The sequence below is a fragment of the Bison bison genome, unplaced genomic scaffold (genome assembly GCF_000754665.1).
Source record: "Bison bison bison isolate TAMUID 2011002044 unplaced genomic scaffold, Bison_UMD1.0 scf7180017864495, whole genome shotgun sequence".
Taxonomy (NCBI): Eukaryota; Metazoa; Chordata; class Mammalia; order Artiodactyla; family Bovidae; genus Bison; species Bison bison.
In genome coordinates this window covers 1,256,476-1,283,837 of record NW_011495054.1, presented here as the reverse complement: position 1 = coordinate 1,283,837, position 27,362 = coordinate 1,256,476, and the positions used below count along the sequence as shown (strand labels likewise).

The window sequence follows — 27,362 nt, the reverse complement described above, 5'->3', positions numbered from 1 at the left end:
GTCTCGGGGGCAATGGATCCATGTGTATGTATGGCTGGGTCCCTTCACTGTTCACCTGAAACTATCACAACACTTGTTTGTTCATTGGCTATACCCCAGTACAAAACAAAAGAGCTTAATTTTTAAAAAATGTCTGTTTGCATAGATGCCACAAGAAAATGTTGGTGTTTGAATCAATGGGGGTCAAGTTAATGAGAATTTTCTGAAGTCTGGGAAGTAGAGGGCTGTGTCCCAGAGGACCCCTTAGTCCCGCACAGACTTGACATCACACTTCCAGGACTTGGTCCCGGCTGTGGGTCTTGGCCTCACTGGCCCTAGATGGACAAGGGAACAAGTGGGATACGAACAGCACCACAACTTGCATTTTTTTTCCAGGTTGGAATGTGACTATCCTGTGGGTGACTGTCATTTCAGACAAGTCAAGGAGTGGAGCTGTTCAACTTGCTCCTTACAGAGTCTGACTCTGTCCCTGAATCTTTCTTATTAAAGAATGATGGAGCCAGCCATCGCATGAAAGACTACAATAGGGGATGAGGGGAAAACAGTAGGACAAGCTGGGAAGTGACCCTCTTGTTATTGGAGAATGAGCCTGAGATGGGGTCCAGGTGTCTCAGAGATCGTGGGCAAGTTTACATAGATTAATATCCCCTCCTCTGAAATCCACACTGATGCTTCTTCATCTTATTCTCCCGCCCTTCTTTCCTGGGGGCTCCACAGTCTTCCCAAGGGAGGGATATAGGGTTAGGTAGCATGTTTCCCCATCACTCCTTCACCCACGATCCTCCTTTACCTGGATTCCTCACCTTTTCCCTGCAGGTGGTGAGAACTGGTGGCCAGCATGGGACTGCTTGGATGGGGGCCAAGAAGCTGCACTCCTGCCCCCAGCCATCGCCCTTAGCCTAATGCAGGTTTGAAAACTCAGTGCTAGTCATGCCTTGTGGTTAGGGAGTTGTTCCCCAAACCTCTACTATTTATTGACTTATTTTAATATTAATTTATTTATCTGGATGCACTGGGTCTTAGTTGTGGCACGTAGGATCTTTAGTTGTGACATGTGGGATCTAGTTCCCTTACCAGGGATTGAACCCAGGCCCCCTGGATTGGGAGTGCAGAGTCTTAGCCACTGGAGCACCAGGGAAGTCCCTCCAATATTGATTATGTTTGAGATATCCGCCATACTTGACTACCTCTCACACTGTTATTTACTTAATAGTTGCTATTTAATTTGGTTTTAATTTGTACTCTATTTGCACAAATTATTTGTACAATTATTTGTACTAGCTATTCAAACTCACTGGTGTTCACTAAGAGACAGCCCAGGGAATTAATTCATTAACATGCTTCCCAATCTCTGAAGGCCTGTGTCACAGTCATCTCCTATATTCACATTTTATCACAGTCTAAACCTTATGATTGTAAAATTCCTATTTTAAAACCAGAAAACCTGGAAAAATTATTATAATTGGGGCCAGATAGTAAATATTTTCAGGCTTGTAGGCTAAGAAGCAAAACTGATTCTATTATGCAGATATCTGTATAACAAGGAAGAAAATAAATTTCTGTATGCTTTTGGATAAAATTAAAAATATAATAGCAATAGTTATGGGGTACATTTTTCTAGTTATATATAGCTACTAATGAGAAGACTGGAATCTTTTTTTGAGAGGGGTATAGCATTTTGCTTAACTGGGGCTTGAAGGGAATATTTTCTATCATCAAATAAATTGTAGATGTTCATCTGTAAAAACCATTCTGGGTTGTACAGAGATATACAGTGGCTGGGCTGGATTCAGCCGATGGGCTGCAGTTTGCCAACCCCTGCTCTTAGGCATGATAGATTTAATAAGGAAAAAAATGGGTCTAAATGTCAAACCATGGATGTTTCAATGTCAATCTAGAGAACATGAACTGATGTCAAAACCCATCAGTTCTAGGGTGAACCAAGGGGGAACCCTAATGTAAACTATGGGCCCTGGGTGACAATGATGTGTCAATATAGGTTCATCGACTGTATAAATGCACCACCATGGTAGGGGATGGAGGTGGGTGTGTGTGTGTGTGTGTGTGTGTGCACCGAGGGTTGGGCAGGTAGTACACGCAGAATCTCTGTTGTCTTCCCTTCAATTTTGCTGTGAACCTAAAGCTACTTAAAAAAAATAAAGTTTATTAAAAAGTGTACTGATGGGGAATTCCCTGGTTGCCCAGTGGTTAGGTCTTTGTTGTACAGTCGCTCAGTCAACTCTGACTCTTTGCAGCCCCATGGACTGCAGCACACCAGGTTTCCCTGTCCTTCACCATCTCCCGGAGCTTGTTCAATCTCATGCCCATTGAGGCAGTGATGCCAACCAATCAAATTACGTGGCATGGACAAAAAGAAAAAAAGTGTACTGATAGAAACAATAGTTGAATATCTAGGAACCCTGTGATCTCTATCATCTTCTAAGCATTGCCCTGAGCCGGTGTGGAGGAGGTTGCATTGGTGAAGGTCTAAGAGGTTCCTTGGACTGCAAGGAGATCCAACCAGTCCATCCTAAAGGAGATCAGTCCTGGGTGTTCATTGCAAGGACTGATGCTGAAGCTGAAACTCCAATACTTTGGCCACCTCATGCGAAGAGTTGACTCATTGGAAAAGACTCTGATGCTGGGAAGGATTGGGGGCAGGAGGAGAAGGGGACGACTGAGGATGAGATGGCTGGATGGCATCACCGACTCTATGGACGTGAGTTTGAGTGAACTCCGGGAGTTGGTGATGGACAGGGAGGCCTGGGGTGCTATGATTCATGGGGTCGCAAAGAGTTGGACACGACTGAGCGACTGAACTGAAGAGGTCCCTGGCTGTGCCTGAGCACTGCTTACACAGTAGCCTCATCTTGACCAGTGTCTATGAAACCAAGGGTTTGACATCCAGTTTTCTTCCTTTCCAAATACCCATGAAACTGAATCCACAACCACTGAAGTAGAAAATATCTGTCCACGTATTATCTAAAATGTTCTCATGGGATGTGACTACACTTTGGGAAACAAGGAGTCGTGACAATATTTTTTTGAATCTGACTGTACATGGGAGGCAATTAGGGAGATTGAAGAAAAAAAAACAAGCAAACCCTGGATCCAAGTTTAGACCCAACTACATCAAAGTCTCTGGAGGTGGGGCTCAGGTATCTGTACATTATAAACATTTCCAAGTGATTTTGATGAGCATCCAAGGTTGGGAACCACTGGGTCATGGTGGGGTGTCCCCAGAAGCTTCTAATATATAAGATGTAGTAGCACTTATGAAGGGAACTCACTGAGTTACATCTGGGGGATTAGCATCCTTTAGCACAAATGATATGAAATTCATGCAAAGAGGTGAAACTTGGGTGATGGGGGCTCTGAAGGAGTGTGATTTTGGAAGAGGTCATAGGAGGGGTCCAGGTAATGTGCTTTAATGAAGCAGGAGGACATCCCCAAACAGTGAGAGTGCAGCTGGTTATTCAAGGGATGAATGGACATGGAAGGGAGACCCCTCCCCAAACAGAGAGCCAGTGGGCTGTTACCTGTTACCCTGTCCAGTACCTGGTACCTGGTACCTTTGTTACCCTGTCCAGCTCCCCAGGAGCCTTCATCATCCCTCACGCCCCAGGCCCCTCTCTCACCTCACGTTGGCCAGGGGTCCAGTGCTCTCAAAGTTGTCTCTGAGGTCTGGCCCATCACCTGATGATTTGCGGGAGTCGGAGTACGAGGAAACGCTGTTGAAACGCACCTTGTAGCTTCTGCCAAGACAAAAGAGAGTCTGTGAACTCTGGTTCAGAGCCCCCGTCCTGGGGTTAGTATCCCCATGGCTATCTCTATTACCAGTCCTGGTTCTAGGACCTTCCCTTTGAGTGTTGAGTGAGACTGTAACACATCCATGCCTTGACTAGAACATATCAACTCACCCTCACCCACCACATGGACACCTAGACATCATCTGATGCTGCGTGTATTGAAAAGGTTTCAGCAGAAACAGAATCACGGACACAGACAGCAGCCTGGTGGCTGCCGAGGGGGAGGGGGTGGCGGGGCAACGGAGTGGGAGGGTGGAGTGAGCAGGGGTAGCTTTCACACAGAGAAAGGATAAACCACGAGGTCCTGCTGTACAGCACAGGGAGCTATATTCAGTAGCCTATGATAAACCATAATGGGAAAGAAAATTTAAAAAAGAATGATTATATATAGCTGAATCACTTTGCTGTATAGCAGAAATTAATACAACATTGTAAATCCACTATACTTCAATTAAAAAATATTAAAACTGAAAAAAAAAAAGGAAAAGGTTTGAGACCACATTAATTGTCCATTCCTTAACCCATTAGACCATGTTTCCTTACTTCCCACATGTTAACCAGGACAAGAATCATTCTGAGATCTTGTTAAGATGCAGATCCTGACTCAGGAGGTCCAGGGTAGGGCCTACGATGCTGCATTTCCGAGAAGTTCCCAGGAGATGCCGTTGGTCCCCAAACCTCACACTGCCTAGCGAAGAATTACACTCCTGCTGTCTGCTATAGTAACCACGAAAGAATTACATTTCTGCTGTCTGCTACAGAAGCCATGGGATGCATGTGACTATTTAAATTCATTCAGATTGGATATGATGAAACACTTTGCTCCCCACATGCACTAAACTCACGTCAAGGGCTTGACAGCCATGTGTGGCTAGTGGTGCTGTATAGGGCGACATAGATATAGAACATTTATGTGCTCACAGAAAGGCTTATTGGGCAGTGCAGGACTGTCTCACTCAATATTCTCTTTTCTTTTTCCTATTCAAAAAAATTGAAGTATAGTGGATATACAGTATTATATAAGTTACAGGTGTACAATATAGTGATTCACAATTTTTAAAGGTTATACTCCATTTATGAGCTTCCCTGGTGGCTCAGTGGTAAAGAATTCGCCTGCCAATCCAAGATACACGGTTCAACCCTAGGTCGGGAAGATTCTCTGGAGAAGGAACTGGCAGTATTCTTGCTTGGGAAAGCCCATGGACACAGGAGCCTGGTGGGCTACAGTCTACAGGGTTGAAAAAGAGGTGGACACCACTTGGCGACTAAACAACAACTCCATTTATAGTTATTTTAAAATATTGACCACATTCCCTGTGTTATACAATATAACACTGCAGCTTATTTTACACATAATAGCTTGCACCTCTTAATCCCCTACCCCTATTTTAACCCTTCCCTCTCTCCATTGGTAACCACTACAACATTCTCTTTCAATAAGGCTATCATCTTTAGACATTTCAAGGGTCTTTCACATTTCACATTTCAAATAAACATGAAAAATGTTCAGACACAGCCTGAAAAGAGATTGGATTTCTTATGAAGTTGTTTCAAAGAAGGAGAAAAATGTCACTGGGACTCAAACCTCGGCATCGGAGGCTCAGGAGCCTCGAAATTAAAAAAAACAAAAACGGTTTCCCAGTTTTCTTCTAAAAGTGGTAGGTTCTGTTCTCAGATAAGGCAAAAACCAATAAAACTCCAAGACCAACAAAACAAAACAAACCCCCAAACAACAACAAAAGACTTTCATAAAACCCTCAAATCAAAACCCCAAACACAAAAACTCAACACACAAATCTGAGTGCAAAAGACAAAAAAAGAAATTGCGCATTCTGGCAGCAGGGTTTCTAAGCTGGATGTTCTTCAAAGTTTTTGCTCCAGCATCAGGAAAGTTCTAAATATATGTAAGTGTATTTTCTGCCCTAAAATAGTCTCACATTGAGTCACATCTCCAAATAAGTCCTGTAACATATCAGGGGGTGGCTGTGTTGTTAGTGTGGGAGGTAGGGTTGATGGTTGTGGGGTAAAAATATCAGCACATGTATTTGTATGAGGTTTGAGGCTTTTCCAAATGTGTTCCTCTTTGTTATCATCCTTCGATCCCTGCACCAGCTCCCAGAGATGGTCGGGGCAGAGATAGTTTCTCCCTATTTGGAAGGTGAGAAAGACAGAGAAGCCCAGAGAGGTCAAGTAACAAGCTCAAGGTTACTCAGTGTGTTAGTGCCATGGCCTGCGTTAGAACTCGGGTCTCCTTGAGACAGGGGCGTGGCATTCGATGCTGCAGTATTGGGCATGCGCACGTACATACTCATCGCCATGCGCGCGAGTGCTTACACCATTCACGCACGCACATGAACGCCGGGCAAACACGATCACACAGGTGCATCCTGCACGTGCACACGTGCATGTGAACACACACACACACACACACACACACACAAGCACGCATGTGCACATACAGATGCTCTACCTGCGCTGGCTGTCACGAACTGCAGCCAGACCGTGGACTTCTCTGTCACCACGGGAGAGGGGAGGCCCTTTACGGGGAAAGAAACGCAAGGGTTCCGGGTACCTAGAGGGGAGAATGGATGGTGCCCTATCTCTCCCTGGAGGAGGGGTGAGGGGGACCTGCTGAAGACCACCAGGATGGGGTGGGGAGGAGAGAGGCAGAGAGGGTGAGGAATAAGATGCTGGTCTTAAAAACAGGAGGGCTGACCACCAGGGACTCAGCTGTCCCCTGGGTATGGGATGTAGGCAAGTTTGGCAACGTGTGCTTGGCTGAAAGAGAACCAAGAGGGATGTTCTGCAGAACACAGCCTCTGAACGCCAGTCAGGGAATTCCCTGGCAGAAGTGCAGGCGTGCAGGCTCGATTCTTGGTCAGGGAGCTAAGATCTCACATGCCTTTTGGCCAAAAAACCAAAACATAAAACAGAAGCAGTACTGTAGCAAATTGTATAAAGACTTTAAAAGCGGTCCACATTTTTAAAAACCCAAACAAAATAAACAACAAATAAAATGCCAGCCAGCAATGACATCCAATCCTCAGCTTAAGACCTACTCCATGGTAGAGGCAACACCGCATGTGATGCTCTCGAAGAAAGGCAGCTTATTACTCACAGGTTGTATGTTCTCTGCTTTGAGGGGATTTAAGGGCTTTTCACAGGTAATTTTGGTTACGAGTGTTTGTCACCTTATGAAATATCTGTAGAACCCAACCCATGTTAAGTGGTTTTACCAGTAACATCTTTTGACTTCAGGCATTCTTTTTTGCCTTAGGAGGTATCTTGTTTGAAGTCAGCCTCCACGTTAGTGGATGCAACTCCGCCATGAACATCAGATGGAAAAGTTCTAGGTAAAGAAGCTCACTGATTCTGAATGTAAGCTTCCAAAGGGTGGAGTAATAACAACTATATTTACAGGGCACTCAGCTTTTCATGGGGCGTCCCTGATGCCTCAAGCACTAAAGCATCTACCTGCAATGCAGGAGACGTGGGTTCCATCCCTGGGTCAGGAAGACCCCCTGGAAAAGGAAATGGCAATCCACTTGAGTATTCTTGCCTGGTAAATCCCTTGGAGGAACCTGGCAGGCTACAGTCCATTGGGCTGCAGAGTCGGACAAAACTCAGCACACACGCACAGCTTCTCATAGGATGCTGATACCTATTTTTTACCTTGATTCTTACAAATTAGAAAGTTCACGCAGGTAGAATAAACACAATTTGATGCAAAAAGAAACTGAGGCACAGGGCTGTAAGGTGATTAAAGACCAGAATGTCCACTTCAGTGGACCGCAGATACCCACTGGCTAAAATAAGTCACAGATGGACTTCAGGTCACAAAAGTATCCAGAACTCAGAGCTGAACCCCAGATGCCAAGAGACAACATTTGGTTTCCCCCAGAGAGTGTCACGGACACTGGCGGGGCGTTTACTTACTTCCTTTCCTCGTGCACAGAGTTAGGGTTCCTCATTTCCATCAGAGCACAGCCAAATTTCTGGAGGTCGAAAGAGACAAGCAGGATGTGAGGCAGATATGATTACCTTGGGAATGGGTTTGGGCAGAGGGTCTGGGGGTCCCGACTGGCAAAAGAGGAGCCTGATGCCTGGGGGCCAGGGTGTCAGGGGTTTGGGCCAGGCAGCAGTGGTGTGAGTGGAAGAGGACTGTTTATAAAGGGCTACAAGTGTGGATGCCCCGCCCCCCCCACCTCAGCACGCAAATTCCCTTTGTAGTGGTTTTCTACAAAATATTGTCCCTGCTTCTCTCATCTGGAGTGGGGGACACCAAGCTCTTGACTGGAGCATCCACTGCAAAGAAGTAGTGAGCTCAGGTGACAACATTTTCAGGAGGGCTTGGCTGGTCAGCGGACGCCAGCAGACTGAGGACTTGGAGTTGTCTAGTCTTGGCACAACCTGGCCCCAAATCGAGGTCACTGGCTTTGCGATTCTGGGAGGATCTGCTACTGAAGAGCAGGGCAGGTGGAAACAGCTGCCAGAATAGGAGCTCATCTCACCTCCCCATTCTCAGGGGGGTCTCCATTGCCAAAGGTGCTGGTAACCACCAGGACCAGAGTTTCATGTTCCAGGTGTACAATGTCATATTCTTCCATGGACATCACCTAGGTGGGAGAACGAGAGGGGAGAGGAAGGGAGAAGGTGATGAGGAGAGAGAAGGGGTAGGAGAGAAAAAGTGATGGGGGAAGAGGAGAGAGGAAGAAGAGGAGTTATCTTGAGCCATCTCTTTAGGACAGAGATCCAAAGGTTCTGGGTGCCACTGTTTCAATGGGCTCAAGTGGGTAGAATTAAAAGCTTGTTGGTAGTATGGGTTGCCTTTGGCCTGAAGGACTGTGGAGAGTCTGGGGCAACGTGTTGGCTGCCAGTAGAGACCGATCTTGACTGGGACTCCTGGGCTTCTTACAACCAATGGATGCCGGAGTCTTCTTGACCATGTGTAGGCTGGGAATGGCCCAGCTGGATCTGACCAACTGTGTGCTCAGGTTGCTTTCCAGTCCCCCATCCAGCAACGCGGAGGGCCTGGGCCAAACACGTCTGTGTGCCAAGTCGCTGCAACCCTATAACTGTTTACAACCCTATGGACTGTAGCTCATCAGGCTCCTCCAACCCAGGGATTCTCCAGGCAAGAATAGCGGAGTAGGTTACCATACCCTCCTCCAGGGGATCTTCCGACCCAAGGATCAAACCTGTGTCTCTTAAGTCCTGCACTGGCAGGCAGGTGTTTTTGTTTTTGTTTTTGTTTTTACCATGAGCACCACCTTAAAGACTGCTTTGCCCTGTCTCTTAGAATTCCTTGGGTACCCTTTCTCAAAGTAGATCCGAGGAAAACACTGTCTCCCTTAGATGTGCTTCAAAAATAAGTGAGCCATAAGCGAACATCTTTGGGATACATTTATTTTCTCTCCTCTCCTCTTTTGGAGATGGTAACACACATGTGCAGAGTAAAGGCTCTGAGAATTCCTGCAGCAAAGAAACCCACTGAATTGTATGAAATGCGGGGCTTCCCAGACTAACTTCCAGATTTGTTTTTCAGAAACTTTCTAACATTTTGGTCGAGAACTGGGGGTTATGATTCCTGAACTCCTGGAGAGTTCACAGGGAGAGAAGCATCATTGTCCCTTGAAATATATGCAGGCGGGCTGATGGGCATCTTCAGATGTGCTGTTACCCACTCTCTAAGGGTTCTTCTCTGCTGACTTCCTCTGTCCCCTCCCCAGCTTCACCAGGAGGGCCCAGAGAGCATGGGAACCGCCTACTACCCACCTTGGCATCAAAAGCATGTTTGAAGATCTCACACAAGGTTTTGGCATAAGCCTGCGACTTGCCCGTCTCTGTGGCATAAAGGATGGTAGCCTTGACCCTCTTGGCCATAGCCTGCCCCATCAGTTTGGCTGAGAACTTGACGGCTCTGTGGGGGAAGAGGGTGGAGAGAAAGACAGGAAATGTAGAAGGGAGGAAGGGTGTCAGGCTGGGACTTGGGGGCAAGAACCACGATCCACGAGATATAACAGAGGGAACATACTCTCCTCATCTCTGATGGCATCAGGGATACTCAAAGTGTGAGCTGAGGCGCCGTATCGATCCCTTTCTTAAGTCCCTCCAGAGCAACCAGTCATGAGCTAACATGGTTGGTGAGCTTTGCTAGTTTGTTACTTGATGGATCGATCCCAGCCGTGAGGACCTTGGTTTGCCAAGCATTGCCCCCAAAGATGATCATTCATTCATTCACTCACTCATTTGGCCATTCATCATGTGTTTTGTTGAGGCCTGGCTATGTGCCAGGCATTGTTATAGTAATGGAAAAACAGAGAAATGGCTGTCATGGGGCTTCCATTCTTCTGTGTGAGTGAGAGAGAGAGAGAGAGAAAATGAATCACTAATAAATGAACAGGCATTGAACTTGAGGGGATTTTAGAGGTTTATAACTCCACAAAAGAAGGGCCAGGTCTGGTGTAGTCAGCCATGCACATCCAGGGTTTTGCAGAGGGTGATTCTTAATAGGCACTAAATATCTACCAAGAGCAGGAATGGATTTTAAACCCACTGCTACCACCAAAGCTCTGGGGAGCTTAAATGTCAAGTCGGGGCTCTTTCTGGTTAAATGGAGAGTCCAGAAACAGTGTTTTCTTCCTTCCCATCTATGAGGATGTGGGCTTGGCAGGTGGGCCAGAGGCTCAGGAATGCCTTGGTTCACCTTCCAAGCAAGCATCCCTGTTCTAAGTAGGAATCTCTTTGAGTAGATAAATTGCTAATTTACCCCCACCTGGGGATTATTGGTGGTAAATTCATCATTTTTTAGACTCAGGGAAACCACCCACGCTGCCTGAGTTAAGGGGGAGAAACAGAAAAGAATAAAAGGCACCTGGAGGGTTCCCTTTGAATGACTGGAGCAGAAAAAAGCATCTGTAATTAACTCCCATTGTTTCTTCCTCAAACTTAATAGTGCAATTAATGCTTTAGATTTTTCCCTCCCTTCTTCCCTCAGAGACAGGTTGAACTGAACTGAAGCCAAAGGCTGCTATGCCTGAGAACTGGTGATGCTCTCGTTAGGGAAGGGATGGCTGCTCATGTGGTCCAGCTTGGCTGGAAGATAACTGTGAGGTGGAAGGAGAAGGGGGAGGGAGGGTAGGGGAGATCCCGTGGACCATATGGGTGGAGCCAGGACCTAGGTTTCAGTCCCTGCAGGATCTACCAGTCACCTGTAGAGAGCAGAGAGTTCTAGAAACGAGGGGCTGAGGAAAGTGAGTGAGTAGCTTGGTGCACAATAGCTCCTCTGCCAAAAAGTGAGCTTCAAATAAGGGGTCTGTGAGGAGTGGATCAGGGAGTTCTCTGTCTTTAGACAGAAGGCAGGCATCCCCATTTAATCATCTCAGTCAGCCTACTTGTCCCCTGGCTGACCACAGGTTCTTCAGGACAATGACTCTTCAGTAACCTTGGTCCCTGATCCTCTCCCCTCCCTCCTGTTCTCGGTGAAATCTTACTCATTTCATTAACTCATCTCCTGAAGGAAGCCCCCTTTGACCTCTCAGACTCGGTGACGTCTATGAGGCTTCCGTGACTCCTTCCTCGATGGTAGCTGGGAGCTTCATGAGGGCAGGATCACGTTATTAGGCTTGTCATGGCATCTCTGGGGCCCAGCACAGTGCCTGGCACTGAGTATCCATTTCTGTTGGCCAGATGAGTGAACTGAATGAGCGAGATGAGGTTCAGCCCTGACGAGTGTCCACTCTAGGCAGTGGTGTGCCGGAGCCAGCTCATCCCAGCTCCTCCTGACTCCGGCTTCAGTGACTTCCTGTTGGGAGCTTGAAACTGGCCATATCGGGAATATTTACACCATGGAAATTGGCAAATGTTACAAGTCTATGAATGTTATTATTACTGTGGCCACCATTATCATTAGGAGAGCTGGTTTATCAACACAACACTGCTTCCAGAACAAGAATTTGGGAACCTGGGGGTGGGAAGAGAGGTTGGGAAGGAGAAGGGTCATGGCAATGTTCACATCCCAGACTCTGGGGCAAAGGAGGGACAGGAATGTTGGAGAAAATGGAGAAGTTACGTCACACGACAGAGAGAAGCACAGCATCCTCCCAGCCTTCTTTTCTGGGGCTTTCTGAATCTGGGGACACATACATCCCCCCCCCACATTCCAGCTTTAGGAGACTTACTCTGCCAGCTTCTTGAAGCCGATGGCTCGCCGTTTTGTGGGGGTCCCGTTGGTGCCTTTCCAGACATGGGTGTTCCAAGGGTCAGGCTGGGGAGAGAGGACCATGGTCACTACAGTGAGGGAGCCTGGTTCCCCTTGGGAGATGTCCAGGATCCCTGGGGGCTTATGGCTGCCTGGCCACGCCCACCCCTTAGCCCTCGAAGGGAGTGAGTCTGCTGGTGGTGACCCCAGGGGACCTGGCAGAGTGGCTGGCCCAGCCTCCCGCACTGTCCTGCTAGACCTTCCCACTCAGACCCTCTCTGACTCATGACCCCTGACTACTTGTTTCAGTTTCATTTGTCTTTCAGCTCGAGTTGTATTATCCAATCTGATGGCTGCACTTGAGAGTCTGAAACGCAAGTTTGAACTGAGGTGTGTCCTAGCCAGCAGACCCCAACTTTTTGGGCACCAGTTTTGTAGAAGACAATTTTCCCACAGACCTGGGTGGGCGGGGGGTGGTTTTGGGATGATTCAAGTGCTTTCCATTCATTGCGCACTTTATTTCTATTATTATTACATCAGCTCCACCTCAGCTCACCAGGCATTAAATCCCGGAGTTTGGGGACCCCTGCTCTAGTTGTAACGTGCATACTGGCTACTGAAGATTTAGGACCAAAGAGATGGAGAGGGGCAGGACCTGGTATTCGAAGGAGGGTGTGAGCCGGTAGTTGAGCATCTCCTGGTGGAAGACGGGGGTGATACTGCCAGACATGGGGGGCACGATCCACACCCAGTCAGCGGGGCAGCCCCCCCGGCAGCGGTATTCATTCTCCATGTGCTTAATGAAGGACTCGGTGGCGGAGTGGTGGTCGACGATGGTCACCTTGTCACTCTGTGGGAGGAGAGGACACTGGGGAGTCAGGAGGAAAGACAAGCCTGGCTGTTTCAGGGCTCCCTCACCCCCAGAGCATGTTTCCTAAAGGGTGGTCCTGGGGGTGAATCTAGGCAGTGTAAAGTGATTCTCTGCATTGTGGTTTTTTTTTTTTTTTTTGACCCTGATCATATCCAGGAAAAAGACTCTGTGCTTAGTCACTCAGTTGTGTCTGACTCTTTGCAACTCCATGGACTGCAGCCCATCAGGCTCCTCTGTCCAATGGGGATTCTCCAGGCAAGAAGACTAGAGTGGGTTGCCATGCCCTCCTCCAGGGGATCTTCCCAACCCAGAGACTGACCCCAGGTCTCTCTCATTGCAGGCGGATTCTTTACTGTCTGAGCCACCAGGGAAGCCCAGAAAGACTCTATTTGATGCTAATTCATTTTTAACATTTCTCTTGCCAATATTCCTCTCTCCTTCCTCCCTCCATTTTTTTTTTTAAACGAGAGAGAAAACTCAGGCAACTAGAATCTGACAACTTTGTGCTGTTTCCCTTGTGTGTATTTGTTTATATATTTATTTAAATTTACCATTCTCTTCTGTTTATGGCAAATGATACTGGTTCTCCATTTATGAAGGTGACACAAAATCCTTTTTTTAAAATTGGAGTATAATTACTTTACCATGTTGTGTTAGTTTCTGTTGTACAACAAAGTGAATCAGCCGTATGTATACATACAGCCCCTCCCTCTTGAGCCTCCCTTCCTCCCCACTCTTCCCCTCTAGGTCATCACAAAGCACCGAGCTGAGCTCCCTGTGCTTGACAGCAGGTTCCCACTAGCTACCCGTTTTACACATAGTATATGTGTCCTCTTATATCTCTGCTGTCTCTGGCTCGCCAGCCTTCATACCAGTCCACCAGACCACCATAGCATCTGCCTTCATTTACCACAACTCCCTAAACTTCACTCCTCCATGGTCAAGAGTGAAGGCAGGGGGCTTCTTGCCCCTTCAACCCCATCTCAACTGGTTTCTTCCCTGGGATATACATCGCCCAGTTTACCCAGTCTTCCTGTTCCTGACATGGGGACCTGTGGTTCATATTCAGGTCTTTATATGACTTGATATGCTCCTTCTACTGCCTGTGGGTGCCTCCCACATACACACTCCTAGAAGACAGAGCTGGTCTCTACTACAGGAAGTGACCTCTATTCTTTGGGTCTCCTGCTTTGCCCAGGAGAATCCCAGCTTATGCCCATGTGCTATCACAATTATTAGTGGTGCTCCCACTTTGCTCTCTAATGTGTCATGGTTTAGCAGATAATCTTTTATTGGCTGTGCTGCATGGCATGTAGGATCTTAGTTCCCCGACCAGAGGTCAAACCTGGGCCCCCTGCAGTGGAAGCTGGGAGTCCTAACCACTGGACCACCAGGGAACTCCCTAGCTGATAATTTTTAAAACCATCATACTATATATATATATATCTAATGGGCCTCCCTGGTGGTTCAGTGGCAAAGAATCCACCTGCCAATGCAGGAGACACAGGTTTGATCCCTGGGTCAGAAGATACCCTGGAGAAGAAAATGACAACCCACTCCAGTATTCTTGCCTGGAGAATCCCATGGGCAAAGGAGCCTGGTGGACTACAGTCCATGAGGTTTCAAAGAGTCAGACATGACTTAGCAACTAAACAACAACTCAACTATATATATTTTAGCATTTACCATGGAGCCACATGTGCCGGGGGGCCCATATGCCTCTGATCATGACGATGGATATTTGTCTCTGCTATGTGAAAGTCTGAGTGTCTAAGAGGTCAAGACACAGAGGATGTTTACCATTTCAATTCTAAAAAAAATCAAGCAACAAGTCATAAGCCCTCCATCTTTTTGTCTCTCCCTCAAATGGTCCCCCTCCCCCAAGATCCCTGATGGAGAGTCAGGCATGTGTGATGGGAAGGACACCTTGCTTATGAGCAGAGCCCTGCAAGCAAGGTTCCTGGGAGCTGGGCTCTTGATTTTCTGCCTAAGACTCTGAAAAGTTTTAGTTCCCCCTTTGCGGCTTGGCAGCTGGGAGGCGTGTCCTGATGCTACCTGGAAGCTGTATAGAACCGCAATATTGATCTCCACCAGTGCCTGGTCCTTCCACAGAGAGGATGTCTTCCTCATGTCCAAGTTCATCTTCTTGGCCACATCCTGAAAGGGGAAGGAAACATAGACTCACAGGCTGGGCTACCTCTGGGTTTCAGACTAAAGAGGGACCGGGCTAGCATCACCAATAAAATTCTTCATTAATTAATGAACTCATATGCAGACTAATTCACTCAAATTTTTTTTTTTGAGGACATACTGGTAGCAGGAAACTAGAGCGACTTGACTGGCCCTTTGGTTACTGAGCTTACCTTCTAGAGCGGGGAGAGACAGAAAATAATACTGTGGTGAGTGTTAATTCCTAGGAAGAAAATAAGGCAAGGAACCAGGAGAAAGAGGGATAGGGGCAGGACGAATTGAACCAGGATAGTCACTGAAGGACCACTGCAAAGGTGGCACACACATGAGATCCAAATGATGAGAAGAAGCAAGACATTTGAAAATCTTGGGAGGAAATGTTCTAGGCAGAAAGAACAGTATGTGCAAAAAGCCTGGGGTGGGATCAGGCTGGTGTTGAGATACAGAAAGAAGGTCAATGTATTTGAATGGTAGGGAGTCAGGGGGACATAGGACTCTGATGAAAAAGAGAGATGCAGGACTGGATTATGCAGAGTGTGCAAAGCAGTCAGGATTTTATTTCAAATATGATGAGGAGGGTCTTTGAAGGGCTTTAAGGAGCTATTCGGGTCTGGGAGTGATAGCAGTTGCTTTCTATCTTTTTTTTTTTTTATTCTTCTTTTTCTTTCTTATCATCACTACTTTCTGTTGGGGAAAGCCCTCCACCCATTCCGTTTCATCTCCAGAGCGGCCACTACTTGGAATCTAGATTGTGAGTATTTTGAGTTTATGGAGACACCTGTCGACTCCATTTGACAGATGAGGAAACTGAGGTTCAGACTGCTGCACAGACTTGCTCGCAGCCTGCAGAGCCAGTTGGCCTCAGAGCTGGAGCCAAGGAGTTGAGTAACACCCAAGACCTGGGAGCAGCTCCCCAGTCAGCCGACTCCTTTGGCAAAACTGCTTGGCAAAAACAACCCCTGACATTTAAGTTACGGCTCCAGCTCCAATAGGAGCTGATGTCAGAAGCAGGGAAGACCCAACAGCAAGTCCATTAATTAGAGCCTGGCTTCTCACTTCCTCTGTCAATTCTAATCATTTGTGGGAACCTAGGTCTCATTATGCGGCTAGAATGTGACAGTTTCTCAAGTTTGAGTAAACTGCTTCGCAGTCCCAGCTGTCAACATTTGTACATAATGGCAGTTAGAGTTGGAAGGCTGGGGCGGGAGCAAGTCTCATTTAAGTTACCCAGTGACTACTCTGTGCAATTGAAATGTGAACCTGAGTCATGAAAGCAGACATTAATTTACTCTTTGGAGACTGGGGCGTTAGGTTCTGTTTGGGGTCTTTTAGCGGTGACACAAATGCAAAGAGTAAGAAATTGGCTGCTTTACATAAATACATATAAATTTTGAGTTACTTTATAAAAGAGAGTGTGTACAATCAGTCATGCTGCTATTGTTATTTCTACCACATTATTTTGGTTAAAATAATAGAAATTAGTTGCAGCGTCATCTAAAGACTTCTTTTAAGTCATATGTATTAAGTCAAACATATATGACTTAAAAAAGTCCCCAAACATGACTTGAGCCACATCTCTGGAAATTGCCTAGAAATGTTTTTTCCTTTCCTGTCAGGAGTTTGTATAGATCAAGTGTCAGAGGTATTGGTTTGATAACATTTATATGTTGCAGTATAATTAGTGCTGTAGGGTGAGTTAACACCTCTATCCAGTCACATAATTACCATTTCTTTTTTTGTGGTGAATTAAGAGATAGTTTCTCTGCAACTTTGAAACTCATAACACAGTATCATTGTTGACTATAAATAACTACCTGTGCATTAGATCTCCATGACTTATCTGCAAGTTGTAAGTCTGTACACATCAACAAACATTTTTCCCAGTTCTCCTGCCACCTCCTCCTGCCAACCACCCTCCTGCACCCCCCTTACAGCTCCTGGTAACCACCACTCTCCTCTCTGTTTTATGGAGTTTGGCTTTTTTTAGATTCCATATAGATGTGAGATCACCCAGTATCTGTCTTTTTATGTCTGATTTATCTCATTAGCATAATGCCCTCAAGGTCCACTCAGGTGAATGTCCATGGATTTTTAACACTATAAACCTAACACATGACTCTGACTTCGAACTTTGTGCTTTCTTTACTGTGTGACATAGGCTCAGTGCTTAACTTCTCTGTTTCTCAGTGTTTTCTTTTGAAATAAGGCCAACCACAGCAGACTGTTGTTAGGAACAGCATTTGCTGACAAAACCGCAGCGCTGCTGACACATTCAGCAAAGTGGAGCTCCAGGGAGCAGTCCGCCCCAACAATGTTCAGTAGATGAAGATGACTCAGCCTGGGGTGGGGGTAGCAGAGGAGTAGGGGGTGGGGAGTCAGACCCTCCACTGAGAAATGCACATGGTGGGAAAAATCACTGCCAACCCTCCCTCCTTGTTTTTTCAGAAAAGAGACCAAAAATGCCCCAAGTTCATGCCCCTTCCCAAAGCTTCTAACCAGGTTTGACCTTGACAGGCAGGGCAGTAGAATGGTCATGAACTTGGGTCATAATACCAGCCTGGGTTCACACCACAGCTCTGCCACTCCCTAGCCGTGTGACTCTGAACTTGTCATGTTAATCCGCCAAAAGGCCTCAGTTTCCTCACCTATTAAGGGGGCATTTTCACACCCGGAGGATGTGATGAAGATCAAATGAGCATACAGTAATCTGCAAAGTGCTTGGAGTCGCACTCAGCATATAGCACACGTACTCTTAATGCCACGGAAGCCATCGGAAAAGCCTGGGGCTCCTTATAGCTGCAGGTTCTGTGTTAACCTCTTCCAGTTTCTGAGCCCCAGAGCTCAGCTGTGGGGAAGGACCACTGAGCCCATGCCCTCCACCCCACGCGTCCCCCGTCAGGATGGCCCGGGTGGGGCTTCACCTCCAGGATGTTGTATCGGGAGCTATCGCAGTAGTCGCGGACGCCAATCTCTGTGCCCATGTACCAGCCGCTGAAGGGACACGCGCTGAACTCCAGGCCGCCGATCTCCAGGAGCATGTTGGACACAGCAGGGAGGCCGTACCACTTCAGTCCAAGGTCCTTGAACCACTCGAACCTGTGGAGAGCAGCATAGCCCAGCTCGCTGTGGGGCGGGAGCCTCAGGGGAACACACGTGGGCGGGATCTCCTTAGCCTGAGGATGCCAAAATGTCAGCGCCTGACTGGGGCTTACTACTTCGCAACCTGATTCCTGGGCTCACGTCTGACCTGTGGAATCATGCCGCCATCCACATCAGAGGCCTGAGAATATGCACTTTCACATATTTCCCAGGTGATTTGCATGGACATCCAGGCCTGGGAACCACTGCCATGGGCTGCTATTTATCCCCTAAACTCACCTGGAAGGTGAATTCAGGAGAAAGTGAGCATCGGTGAGTTCCTTTTTCTTTTTTTTTTTTTAATTAACTTTTTGTTTTGTGTTAGGGTATAGCCAATTAACAATGTTGTGATAATTTCATGTGAACAGTGAAGAGACTCAGCCATACTTTTACATGTATCCATTCTCCCCCAAACTCCCCTCCCATCCAGGCTGCCACATAACATTGAGCCGAGTTCCCTGTGCTACTCAGTAGGTCCTTGTTGGTTATCCATTTTAAATATAGAGCCGCTGAGTTCCTTCTGACCTCAGGGCGTTTGCAAGGCAGTTCCTTCCTGCTCTTTTCCTTCTGTGCCTGTCCAGCTCTTACTCACACTTTCATTCTCAGCTAAAATGCTGCTTACAAAGAAAAATAAAATAAAATGCTGCTTACTCTGGAAGCCTTCTCTGATGCCCGATCTGGGTTGGGTCAGGCAGCTTTACGCCTCTAGGTACCATAACATTATTTTGCAACACTCGATTGGAATTAAGTGATTTATTTGGGTAACCGATCTCCTCTTTGAGATTGAAAGCACCACGGAGGTGGGGACCAAGTCAGTGACAAAGGCCTGCACAATGCATGACCCAGAGTGGGAATAATAAACAGTTTTGAATGACAAGTGAATGAATGAATGGAGGCCAAGTTTCACCAATGAAGCTGGTTGAGATCCTAGATACCCGGCAGTGTTGGGAGCCTTAGGACACTTGCTCCATCTCCAGGACCTGGACCAGGGTGGGGCAAGTAAGGCACTGGCTGTGGGTACAAAATTGAGGAGCACCAACAAACCCAGTAATCAAGATCAAATATTCTAAATTAATTCAGTGTCTTAAAAAAAATTAACACAAAACCACCATGATGAGCAAAACATCAAAACTTTACATAAAGACAGGATCCCACTCTGTACTTGTATACTTTACCTCACTAGCTTACCCTAATCTCAGCCCTGAACTGGTCCTTGTTTGAGAATTCTGATCCATTATGCATCATGGATTTAAAAAGCTAATCTTGATTTTTTTAAATTACATTAAAATACTATTTATTTGATGATTGATTTTTTTGGTGCTTCCTCCATCAATTTTGCTCCTGAGGCCAGGTCTTATCGTGGGGTTCTTTTACTCTCAAAAAGTGTAAATTCTATTTGTGTTGCTGGCCTCAGCCCTCACAGCCCCATCCCAACCCCAAACTACTTTTGAACTTGAGCGGCATCAGGTCACATAGTTTTTAATGGTTCCCTCTGTTTGAAATTTGCACCCCTAACAATACAGGAAGCGCTTCTGCTCTTTTGCCCTTTGTGTGTGTGTGTGTGCGTGTTGATCACGTCAGTCACGTCTGACTCTTTGTGACCCCATGGACTATAGACCACCAGGCTCCTCTGTCCATGCGATTCTCCAGGCAAGAACACTGGAGTGGGTTGCTATTCCCTTCTCCAGCCCTTAGGGTTGGAAAATGGATTGGTCCAGATTGATGGCTTAAAAGGAGTGGGGTAAAAAGGGACATTTTTAAAGAACTGAAGTATAGTCAATATATAATATTATATATTATAGTATGTAATGTGTACAATATAGTGAAAGACATATATATAATCACTATATATATAATCACTATAATATATAAGGTATACAATATAGTGATTCACAATTTTTAAAGGTTATATTCCATTTATAGTTGTTGTAAAATACTGGCTATATTGGGGCTTCCCTGGTGGCTCAGACAGTAAAGAATCTGCCTGCAATGTGGGAGACCTGGGTTCGATCCCTGGGTTGGAAAGATCCACTGGAGGAGGGCATGGCAACCCACTCCAGTATTCTTGCCTGGAGAATCCTGTGGACAGAGGAGCCTGGCGGGTTACAGTCCATGGGGTTGCAAAGAATTGGACAGACTGAGTGACTAAGCACAAAGCACTGGCTATATTCCCTATGTTGTACAGTATATTCTTATAGCTTACTTATTTTATCCATAATGGTTTTTACCTATTTATCCCCTATCCCTCTATTGCCCCTCACCTCTTCCATCTCCCCACTGGGACCCCTAGTTTATTCTCTGTATCTGTATTCTCTATCTCCGTCTTTTTTGTTATATTCACTGCTGCTGCTGCTGCTAAGTCACTTCAGTCGTGTCTGACTCTGTGCGACTCCATGGACTGCAGCGTACCAGGCTTCTCCATCCATGGGATTCTCCAGGTTATATTCACTAGGTTGTTGTATTTTTTAGGTTCTACACCTAAGTGATATCATATAGTATTTGTCTTTCTCTATCTAACTTATCAGGGGGATTTTGATTCAGAAAATATGATGGTCCCTCAGCTGGTAAAGGAGGAATTACTAATCTTGAGAGAACCCGCCTTGCCTTGGCCCCATGGTGAGGATAGGACCAAGACCCCCTTTCAGCCTCTATCTGGGCTGGAGAGACAGGAGGGGGCTCTGGGGTTGGGCAGAGAGGGGCACTGGGTAAACCACTCCCCCCACCCTCCTCCTCCCCAAGCCAGGCCCTCTTACTTGGGGTGCCTGATGGGGACTTCCAGCACCAACTCTGGAGGGATCTGGAAGAGCTCTGGGTCATTGCCGTTTGCCTGGAGCAGGAGTGGCAGGACATCGAAGCGGCTTCGTGGGGGTTTCCAGCCCTGCTGTATGCAGATCTGCAAGCAGAGCCACCAGGTCAGACCACTGAGCCCCAGGCCCTCCAGACGCAACAGGGGTGAGGGGAGGGGCAAAGGTCCCAGGGCCCGCCCTCAGCGGCCCCTTCCTTCAGAGGCTCTGGGCCAGGCCACCTCCTACATGAAGTTCTCCCTGATATCATCACGTAACTAGTACAACTTCCTGTGGTTCCACAGGACAGAAGACAAGCCCGCCCTCCGGCCCCTCACTTGGTGATGTTTTCTGGACCTTCCCTGCCCTCTGGGAACTCCCGGAGCAAGGGTTGAACTGACACTTGCACTGGAAGTATGTGCACTCCGTGCCCTGAGTGCAAAGACATGAGGAAAATCTACCAAGGTGGATGAGGGCAGCTCTCTCAGAATGACCGCAGAAAAATGCACCTGTTAGAGCAGCTATCCACTGAAATATAAAGCCAGCCATGTAAGTAACTTAAAATTTTCTAGAAGATACATTTTAAAATGTATTAAAAAAAAACACCCCAAAACCCCTAAAGCAAAACCAGGCAAAGATAAATTTAAATAATATAATCATTTGAAACAGTTTTAATTTCAATAATATTTAATTAGTTATTAATTATAGCATGATATTGATTATATAAATAGTAGTAGTAATTTATTAACACTATACTAAAACATTAATATAAAATATTAATAACAATCACATTAAACTAATAATATCTATATTATATCATTAATATTTATATAAAATATTAATGATATGTAAATATTATTTAATATTGATAGCATATATAACTATACACTATAAGATTAATATTTTAATAGGGGCACAGTGGTAAAGAACCCACCTGCCAATGCAGGAGACAAAGAGTCAGACATGACTGAATGAGTATATGCATGCAAGCTTGCGCGCGCACGCACACACACACACACGCACACACGTGGTGTGGTTCAGTCACTAAGTTGTATCTGACTCTTCTGTGACCTCATGGACCATAGCCCATCAAGCTCCTTTGTCCATGGCATTTCCCAGGCAAGAATACTGAAGTGCGTTGCCATTTCCTTCTCTGGAGGATCTTCCCAACCCAGGAATCGAACCCGTGTTTCCTGCATTGGCAGACAGATTCTTGACCCCTGAGGGAAACCTTATTAACAGTATATTTGGCACTAAAATTAAATATGAAATATATGTATTAATCCAATAAAATATAAAAATATATAATTAAAACACCATTAACTGATTAATGATAAATAATTAATATTAATATATTTAAAGATATTTAACAAAATTAACTATATGTGTTAATACAGTAAATGTATTAATTTATTAATAAATAGAAATAGATTAGTCCAATATTACCCACAACATTATTTTTCAGCAGTTAATCAAGATACAAATTACTAATGAGACTTTTCCACTCTTTTTTTGTTCTCTGTCTCAGAGACCGTGTACCTTACACTTAGGGCATGTTTCCATCTGGACTCACAACATTTCATGTGGTCACTGGCTTGGTGCGGCCAGTGGCTGCCATGCTGGGGCTTTCGAAAGTTACAGCCATGTGGTTATGTTTGGGGTGATTCCCTCTGCTGGGCTGGTAGACAGAGGAAGCACACAAGTGTGGGTTTAGGGGAGCATGTGGTATCAGTGAGGTTTCTGGGGACAGAAGGAGAGGAAGAGGCTGAGGCATGTCTGTTCTGGCCTCCACAAGGACAAGGTGAGCCAAGTATACAGTTAGAGCTCAGCCAGGTGGAGCAGAGAGTCTGGCTGAGCCTAAACGGCACAGGTGTGACTCCTGGTCACCTTGCTTACAACCCCCTCCCCAGGATAATAACATTTTAGTAAGAAAAGCTCCCTGCAAATGAAGTCAGCAGCCATGAGGGTGGGGGGCAACCCCCTCACGGGGAAGGTACTGGGGTGGAGCATGAGGGTGGTTTGAGGGAAGAACAAGGATGAAGCAGAATGGTGGCTGAGTGGGTGACAAATAAAAGGGGAACCAGGCCTGTACGCCTGGGTGTTCCAGGCGTGGGGTCCGCCTATGATACTTCCTGTGGGCATAGATTTTGGAAGCTTCCAGGCCTTACCTGTGCTACCTGTGTACATCACCACCTGGAAGGAACCTGGATAGGGAGAAGGTGGGGTTCATGTTCCCAGTGGCTTATATGAACTGACTTGGGCTGCCAGCAATAGTGGGGTGCTGGAGAGTCAAATTCATCTGGAGAGGGGCTGTGTCGGTGGGCAGAATGTTGTACAGAGAAATGAATGAATGGATGAAGGGGATGAGGCTGACATATACCTCACTCAGAAAAGATGGCGCCAGGGACTCCCTGGTGGCTAGGACTTTGCACTCCCAATGCAGGAGGCTCGAGTTCAATCCCTGGTCAGGGAACTAGATCCTACATGCCTCAACTAAGAGTTTGCATGGCACAACTTAAGATTCCACGATGACTAAAAGACCCCACATGCAGCAACTAAGACCCAGTGCAGCCAAACAAATAAATATTTTTTAAAAAGAAAAGAAAAGATGCTAGATATGACTTCCACATATTAGTTCCCCTCCTCATGGGGGAAGGCAGGAGATTTGGCCTGTACTTCTAGCTTTCCCTTTGCTATTGCAGTAGCCTTGGATAATGCATTTGGCCAGTCTGAGTGTGACTCACTCTACTCATCTGTGAAATGGGACAACAGTCCCCATCATGAGGGTTGGGTGACGTAACGACATGAAAACGACCAGCTGTAACAGAACCAGCTGGACTGGAGGCAGACAGACAGAGTGGGAGGCCTGGAGGTGAGTAAGCGGCACCTACTGCCTGCTCTCTCTGTGATGATATCAAACCAAGAAAAGTCTGTGGATAAAGAGTTTAGGGGATGAGAGTCTGGGTGGGGGAGGGGCGGGGGCGCCTACCTCCGTGAACTCCACGTTGGCTGGGTCCCCCAGGATGGAGCCGTCGGGCTGCTTGTAGCCAGCGTAGCGGATGAGTTGGGAGTTCCAAACGCGGAAGTCGTGCTTGCCGTCGGTCCTCTGGGGAAATATGGTGATCGCAGATCTGTGGTGGAGACGGGGACATTTGGCATCGGGGCTGGGCTTGCACTTCAGAGAAAGACTGAAAGAGGAGCTGCTCAGGTCAACAGTGCACAAGGCTCAGGGTGGATTCACATCTGCTCCGAGGCCCCCAGGGCCCATGGAGCAGCTGTTGGAAGGGGTGGGACTCTGCTCTGTCCCTCCACTGATCACTAGGTGAGAAAGGGCAGAGGAAGGGAAGCCCTGGGCCAGCTCGCAGAAGGAAACAAATGCCTCTCCAACTGGAGTCTTTTGAACAATCTTGACTTGGGCCATTTTTCCAGAAAGTTCTTTTGTACCAGGTAATCCTCAGGGGGAGAAAAAAATCATCAGGCTCTGTCTCCTCTTAAGAACTCACCACTGATTCCCAGTTTCAGTCTTTCTTTTACCACCATCATTATTGCCCCAGTTGCTCACCCCCTCTACAGATTTATGATTAATAGGAGATCAACTTTCATTTGTACTGATACTTATTTATTTAAAAAAAGTAGACTGCCCCTGGCCTCACTCACCCAAACAGGCAACTGTGAGACCCTGTATTATCATCAAACTGTAGAAAGATGTTGTTGCCTGCAGAAGGCACCTCACTGGAGCCCTGCCCTCTTTTTGTTAAAAGGGAGATCAGCAGTTTGGAGAGATGTTCATGATGCCTTATTCTCTTTGGCACCATCAGAAAGATTGAAAAAAAGGAGAGTAACTTTTTCACAAAGTGATTCAATGTAGGGACTTCCCTGGTGGTCCAGTGGTTAAGATTCCGTGTGCCCAAAGCAGGGGGCCCAGGTTCAATCCCTGATCAGGGAACTAGATGCCACATGCCACAACTGAGAGCCAATGTGGCCACACACACACACACACAAAAGGGTGGTTCAATGTTATCTCTTGCCAGGAGCTCTTGTTACCTGGACTTATCAGTTCCATCCATGGACCAAACCCGAGGCTACAGAAGCCACGTCCTGGCTTATGTCAACATGGGGGTGACATCACAGGTCCACCTCCATGCTCATAGATCTGCTCCCATTCATATCTTGCCCTGGAGCCCTGCCTTGGCTGGAGTCCTTTTCTGCTGTCATGTACCTGATTTCAAGGCCCAACTCAAATCTGCCTTCTTCACACAGCATCGCCTGTCTTATCTGGTTCCCAGGGCCTCCTCTGTGAGCACATTTAGATCTTGCTATCTGCACAAGATCGTTATCACATTTAATTTTGCAGGGAGTGGTGTGTCACACCTTGGGGGAATCTGGAACCCAGGCTGAAGGTGAAGTCACAGAGGGCCAAAGACGCTCTTAAGAATCTCTTGGCAAGGGTGCCGTATTGTAGATGAACACAGACTGAGTCAAATTGTCAGCATTTCCCTCCAGTGTTAAAACACATGGCTGTTTGGCTGAGCAGCAGATAACACGTGTTTGTGTGTGTTTGTTTACATATTTTAAAAGTATGTTTAGAAACTCCAGAATGACATGCAGTGGGATGGGATGCTTACTCTGTGCAAGAATGAGCCCGGAGGGAGACACGGGACAGCTTCACACCTCCTGTCTCCCAAGTCTCCTGAGCTTGTCATGAAATGGCAAGTCAAATGCCCTGTCTTGTTTAAATTTCATCTCTCTCCCTCTCTTCCTCCCTCTCTTATTTTAGATTATTTCTATATATGGCATACATTCTCTTATGGCCTCTCATTGTGTCCAGATGTGTAGTTTAAAACTTGTTAAAAAAAATCAGCTGAATATTTCATCAATAGAAGGTCTCATCTAGACCTCCACCAACAGAAAATTGAAAAAAGTAAAGGTGCACTGCCCGGCCTGATGACCCCCATCCCAAATCACTCCATCACAGCATCATTTGAAAACTTTCAAAATAACTCACAAGCTCCTTGAGGCTAAGACCTTGGCTAGGCCATGCTTTAACGCTTAGGATATGCAGTTGAAGGGGGTTCTTTGTTGTTCTCTGAGGGGCAAGGTCTTTTCAGAAAAAGATCTGAATGCTAATTTCCCCAGCAGGCCTTAAATGACAGGCTCTTTTCTCACTGGTGGGCTCAGGTGGTAAACACAATTTCCTTCTCAAGGAAGAGACATGTCCAAGAAAAACCATGCTTAATGCCAATAAGCCACTTCATGGATGAGCTCAGCACAGCCCAAGGGCTTGTGGGAATATCTTTGCAGTGGTCCTGTGCAGCCCCAAGGTGAAGCTGGTCTTCAGCTGCTGGGAACAGATGCAGGGGCAGGACCGAGGAAGTATGATTAACAAGTGTCACCGCCTGTCTGTGGGGCCTCAGCTGTTCCTTCTCAGCTGCTCCTCTCCCAGCTGAGACTTGCCAGCATGGAAGCCACTAGCTCACATCAGCGCCTGTCTGCTTTGGCCTGCACCCTGCAGCTTTGTTCTTGGTGGGAGGTCAGAGAAGTCCCAGATGTGGCTCAGCTTGGTGAAACCAGAAATGGTGGTCCCCATGGCACAGGGAAGAGACGTTGCATTTGAAACCCCGGAAACCTCGGAGGTGGCTCCAGGCAACAGAGGAGGTGCTGGTGAAAGCGGCTCACCACCAGCAAGGGGGTTTTCTTCTTCCTGGGAATCTGAAACATCTCATCCTGCTTCCTCTAGAGGTTGATATTAAACTGTGGGATGAACATGATTGTGGTTGCTATACTGCAAACCACAGGGGAGTCTGTGTCTCTCGGGAGAGAAGGCAGGTGGAGGTCAGAATGAGGAGGCCAGGCCACCTCTCCCCACGTGGCGCTGGCCCTGAGGAAAGAGGGGGAGCAATTCCATGGCAGGGGAGCCAGCTCCAGACTCAAGGGTCAACACCATGGGGACGCCAGATTCCCTTTCCCCAAGCTGGTCGGCTCACCTGAGGTTCCCTTTGTTGGTGGCATACTTGACGTGGTTACAGATGTAGTTGAACATCCCATGAGCAGTGGCACAGTCTCGGGCATCAAACACCTGTAAGGGGTACAATGTGGGAACGACTGCCTCCTCTTTCCCCGTTAGCCCTGCCCAGCGCAGCCTTCCCATTGGAGAAGAGCCCAGAGCCCACCCTAGCTGCTGCCCCATAGGGGTAGTGAGCATTTCATTACTGAGCCCCCGCCCTGTGTTTATCTTTTTATATTCTAATAACCATGGCTAATCAAACCAGGAAGAAATCCCCTAAAAGTAGGCATGGGGTGTAAGTGACCATGGGAAAGGAATGCTGAGCAGAGGAGTGACTCGTAATGGGCTGCCTGTATCTCCCGTGAGG

General features: G+C 46.8%; 1 protein-coding gene across 4 annotated transcripts in view; it reads right to left on the bottom strand.

The window, feature by feature from the left end:
* Positions 1-27,362, bottom strand: part of NOS1 (nitric oxide synthase 1 (neuronal)) — a 195,272-nt gene that overhangs the window by 28,866 nt on the left and 139,044 nt on the right. For 3 of the 4 annotated variants that reach the window (XM_010828540.1, XM_010828541.1, XM_010828543.1), the window contains exons 7-18: positions 26,976-27,067; positions 23,981-24,122; positions 20,962-21,101; positions 17,992-18,166; positions 14,936-15,037; positions 12,665-12,859; positions 11,990-12,075; positions 9,585-9,729; positions 8,321-8,425; positions 7,746-7,804; positions 6,280-6,381; positions 3,639-3,755 (exon numbers count right to left, since the gene is read on the bottom strand). In XM_010828540.1, coding sequence (XP_010826842.1) covers positions 3,639-3,755; positions 6,280-6,381; positions 7,746-7,804; positions 8,321-8,425; positions 9,585-9,729; positions 11,990-12,075; positions 12,665-12,859; positions 14,936-15,037; positions 17,992-18,166; positions 20,962-21,101; positions 23,981-24,122; positions 26,976-27,067 — 1,460 coding nt within the window. The remainder of the gene's footprint in view (positions 1-3,638; positions 3,756-6,279; positions 6,382-7,745; positions 7,805-8,320; positions 8,426-9,584; positions 9,730-11,989; positions 12,076-12,664; positions 12,860-14,935; positions 15,038-17,991; positions 18,167-20,961; positions 21,102-23,980; positions 24,123-26,975; positions 27,068-27,362) is intronic. The other variant, XM_010828544.1, reaches the window with a different exon arrangement.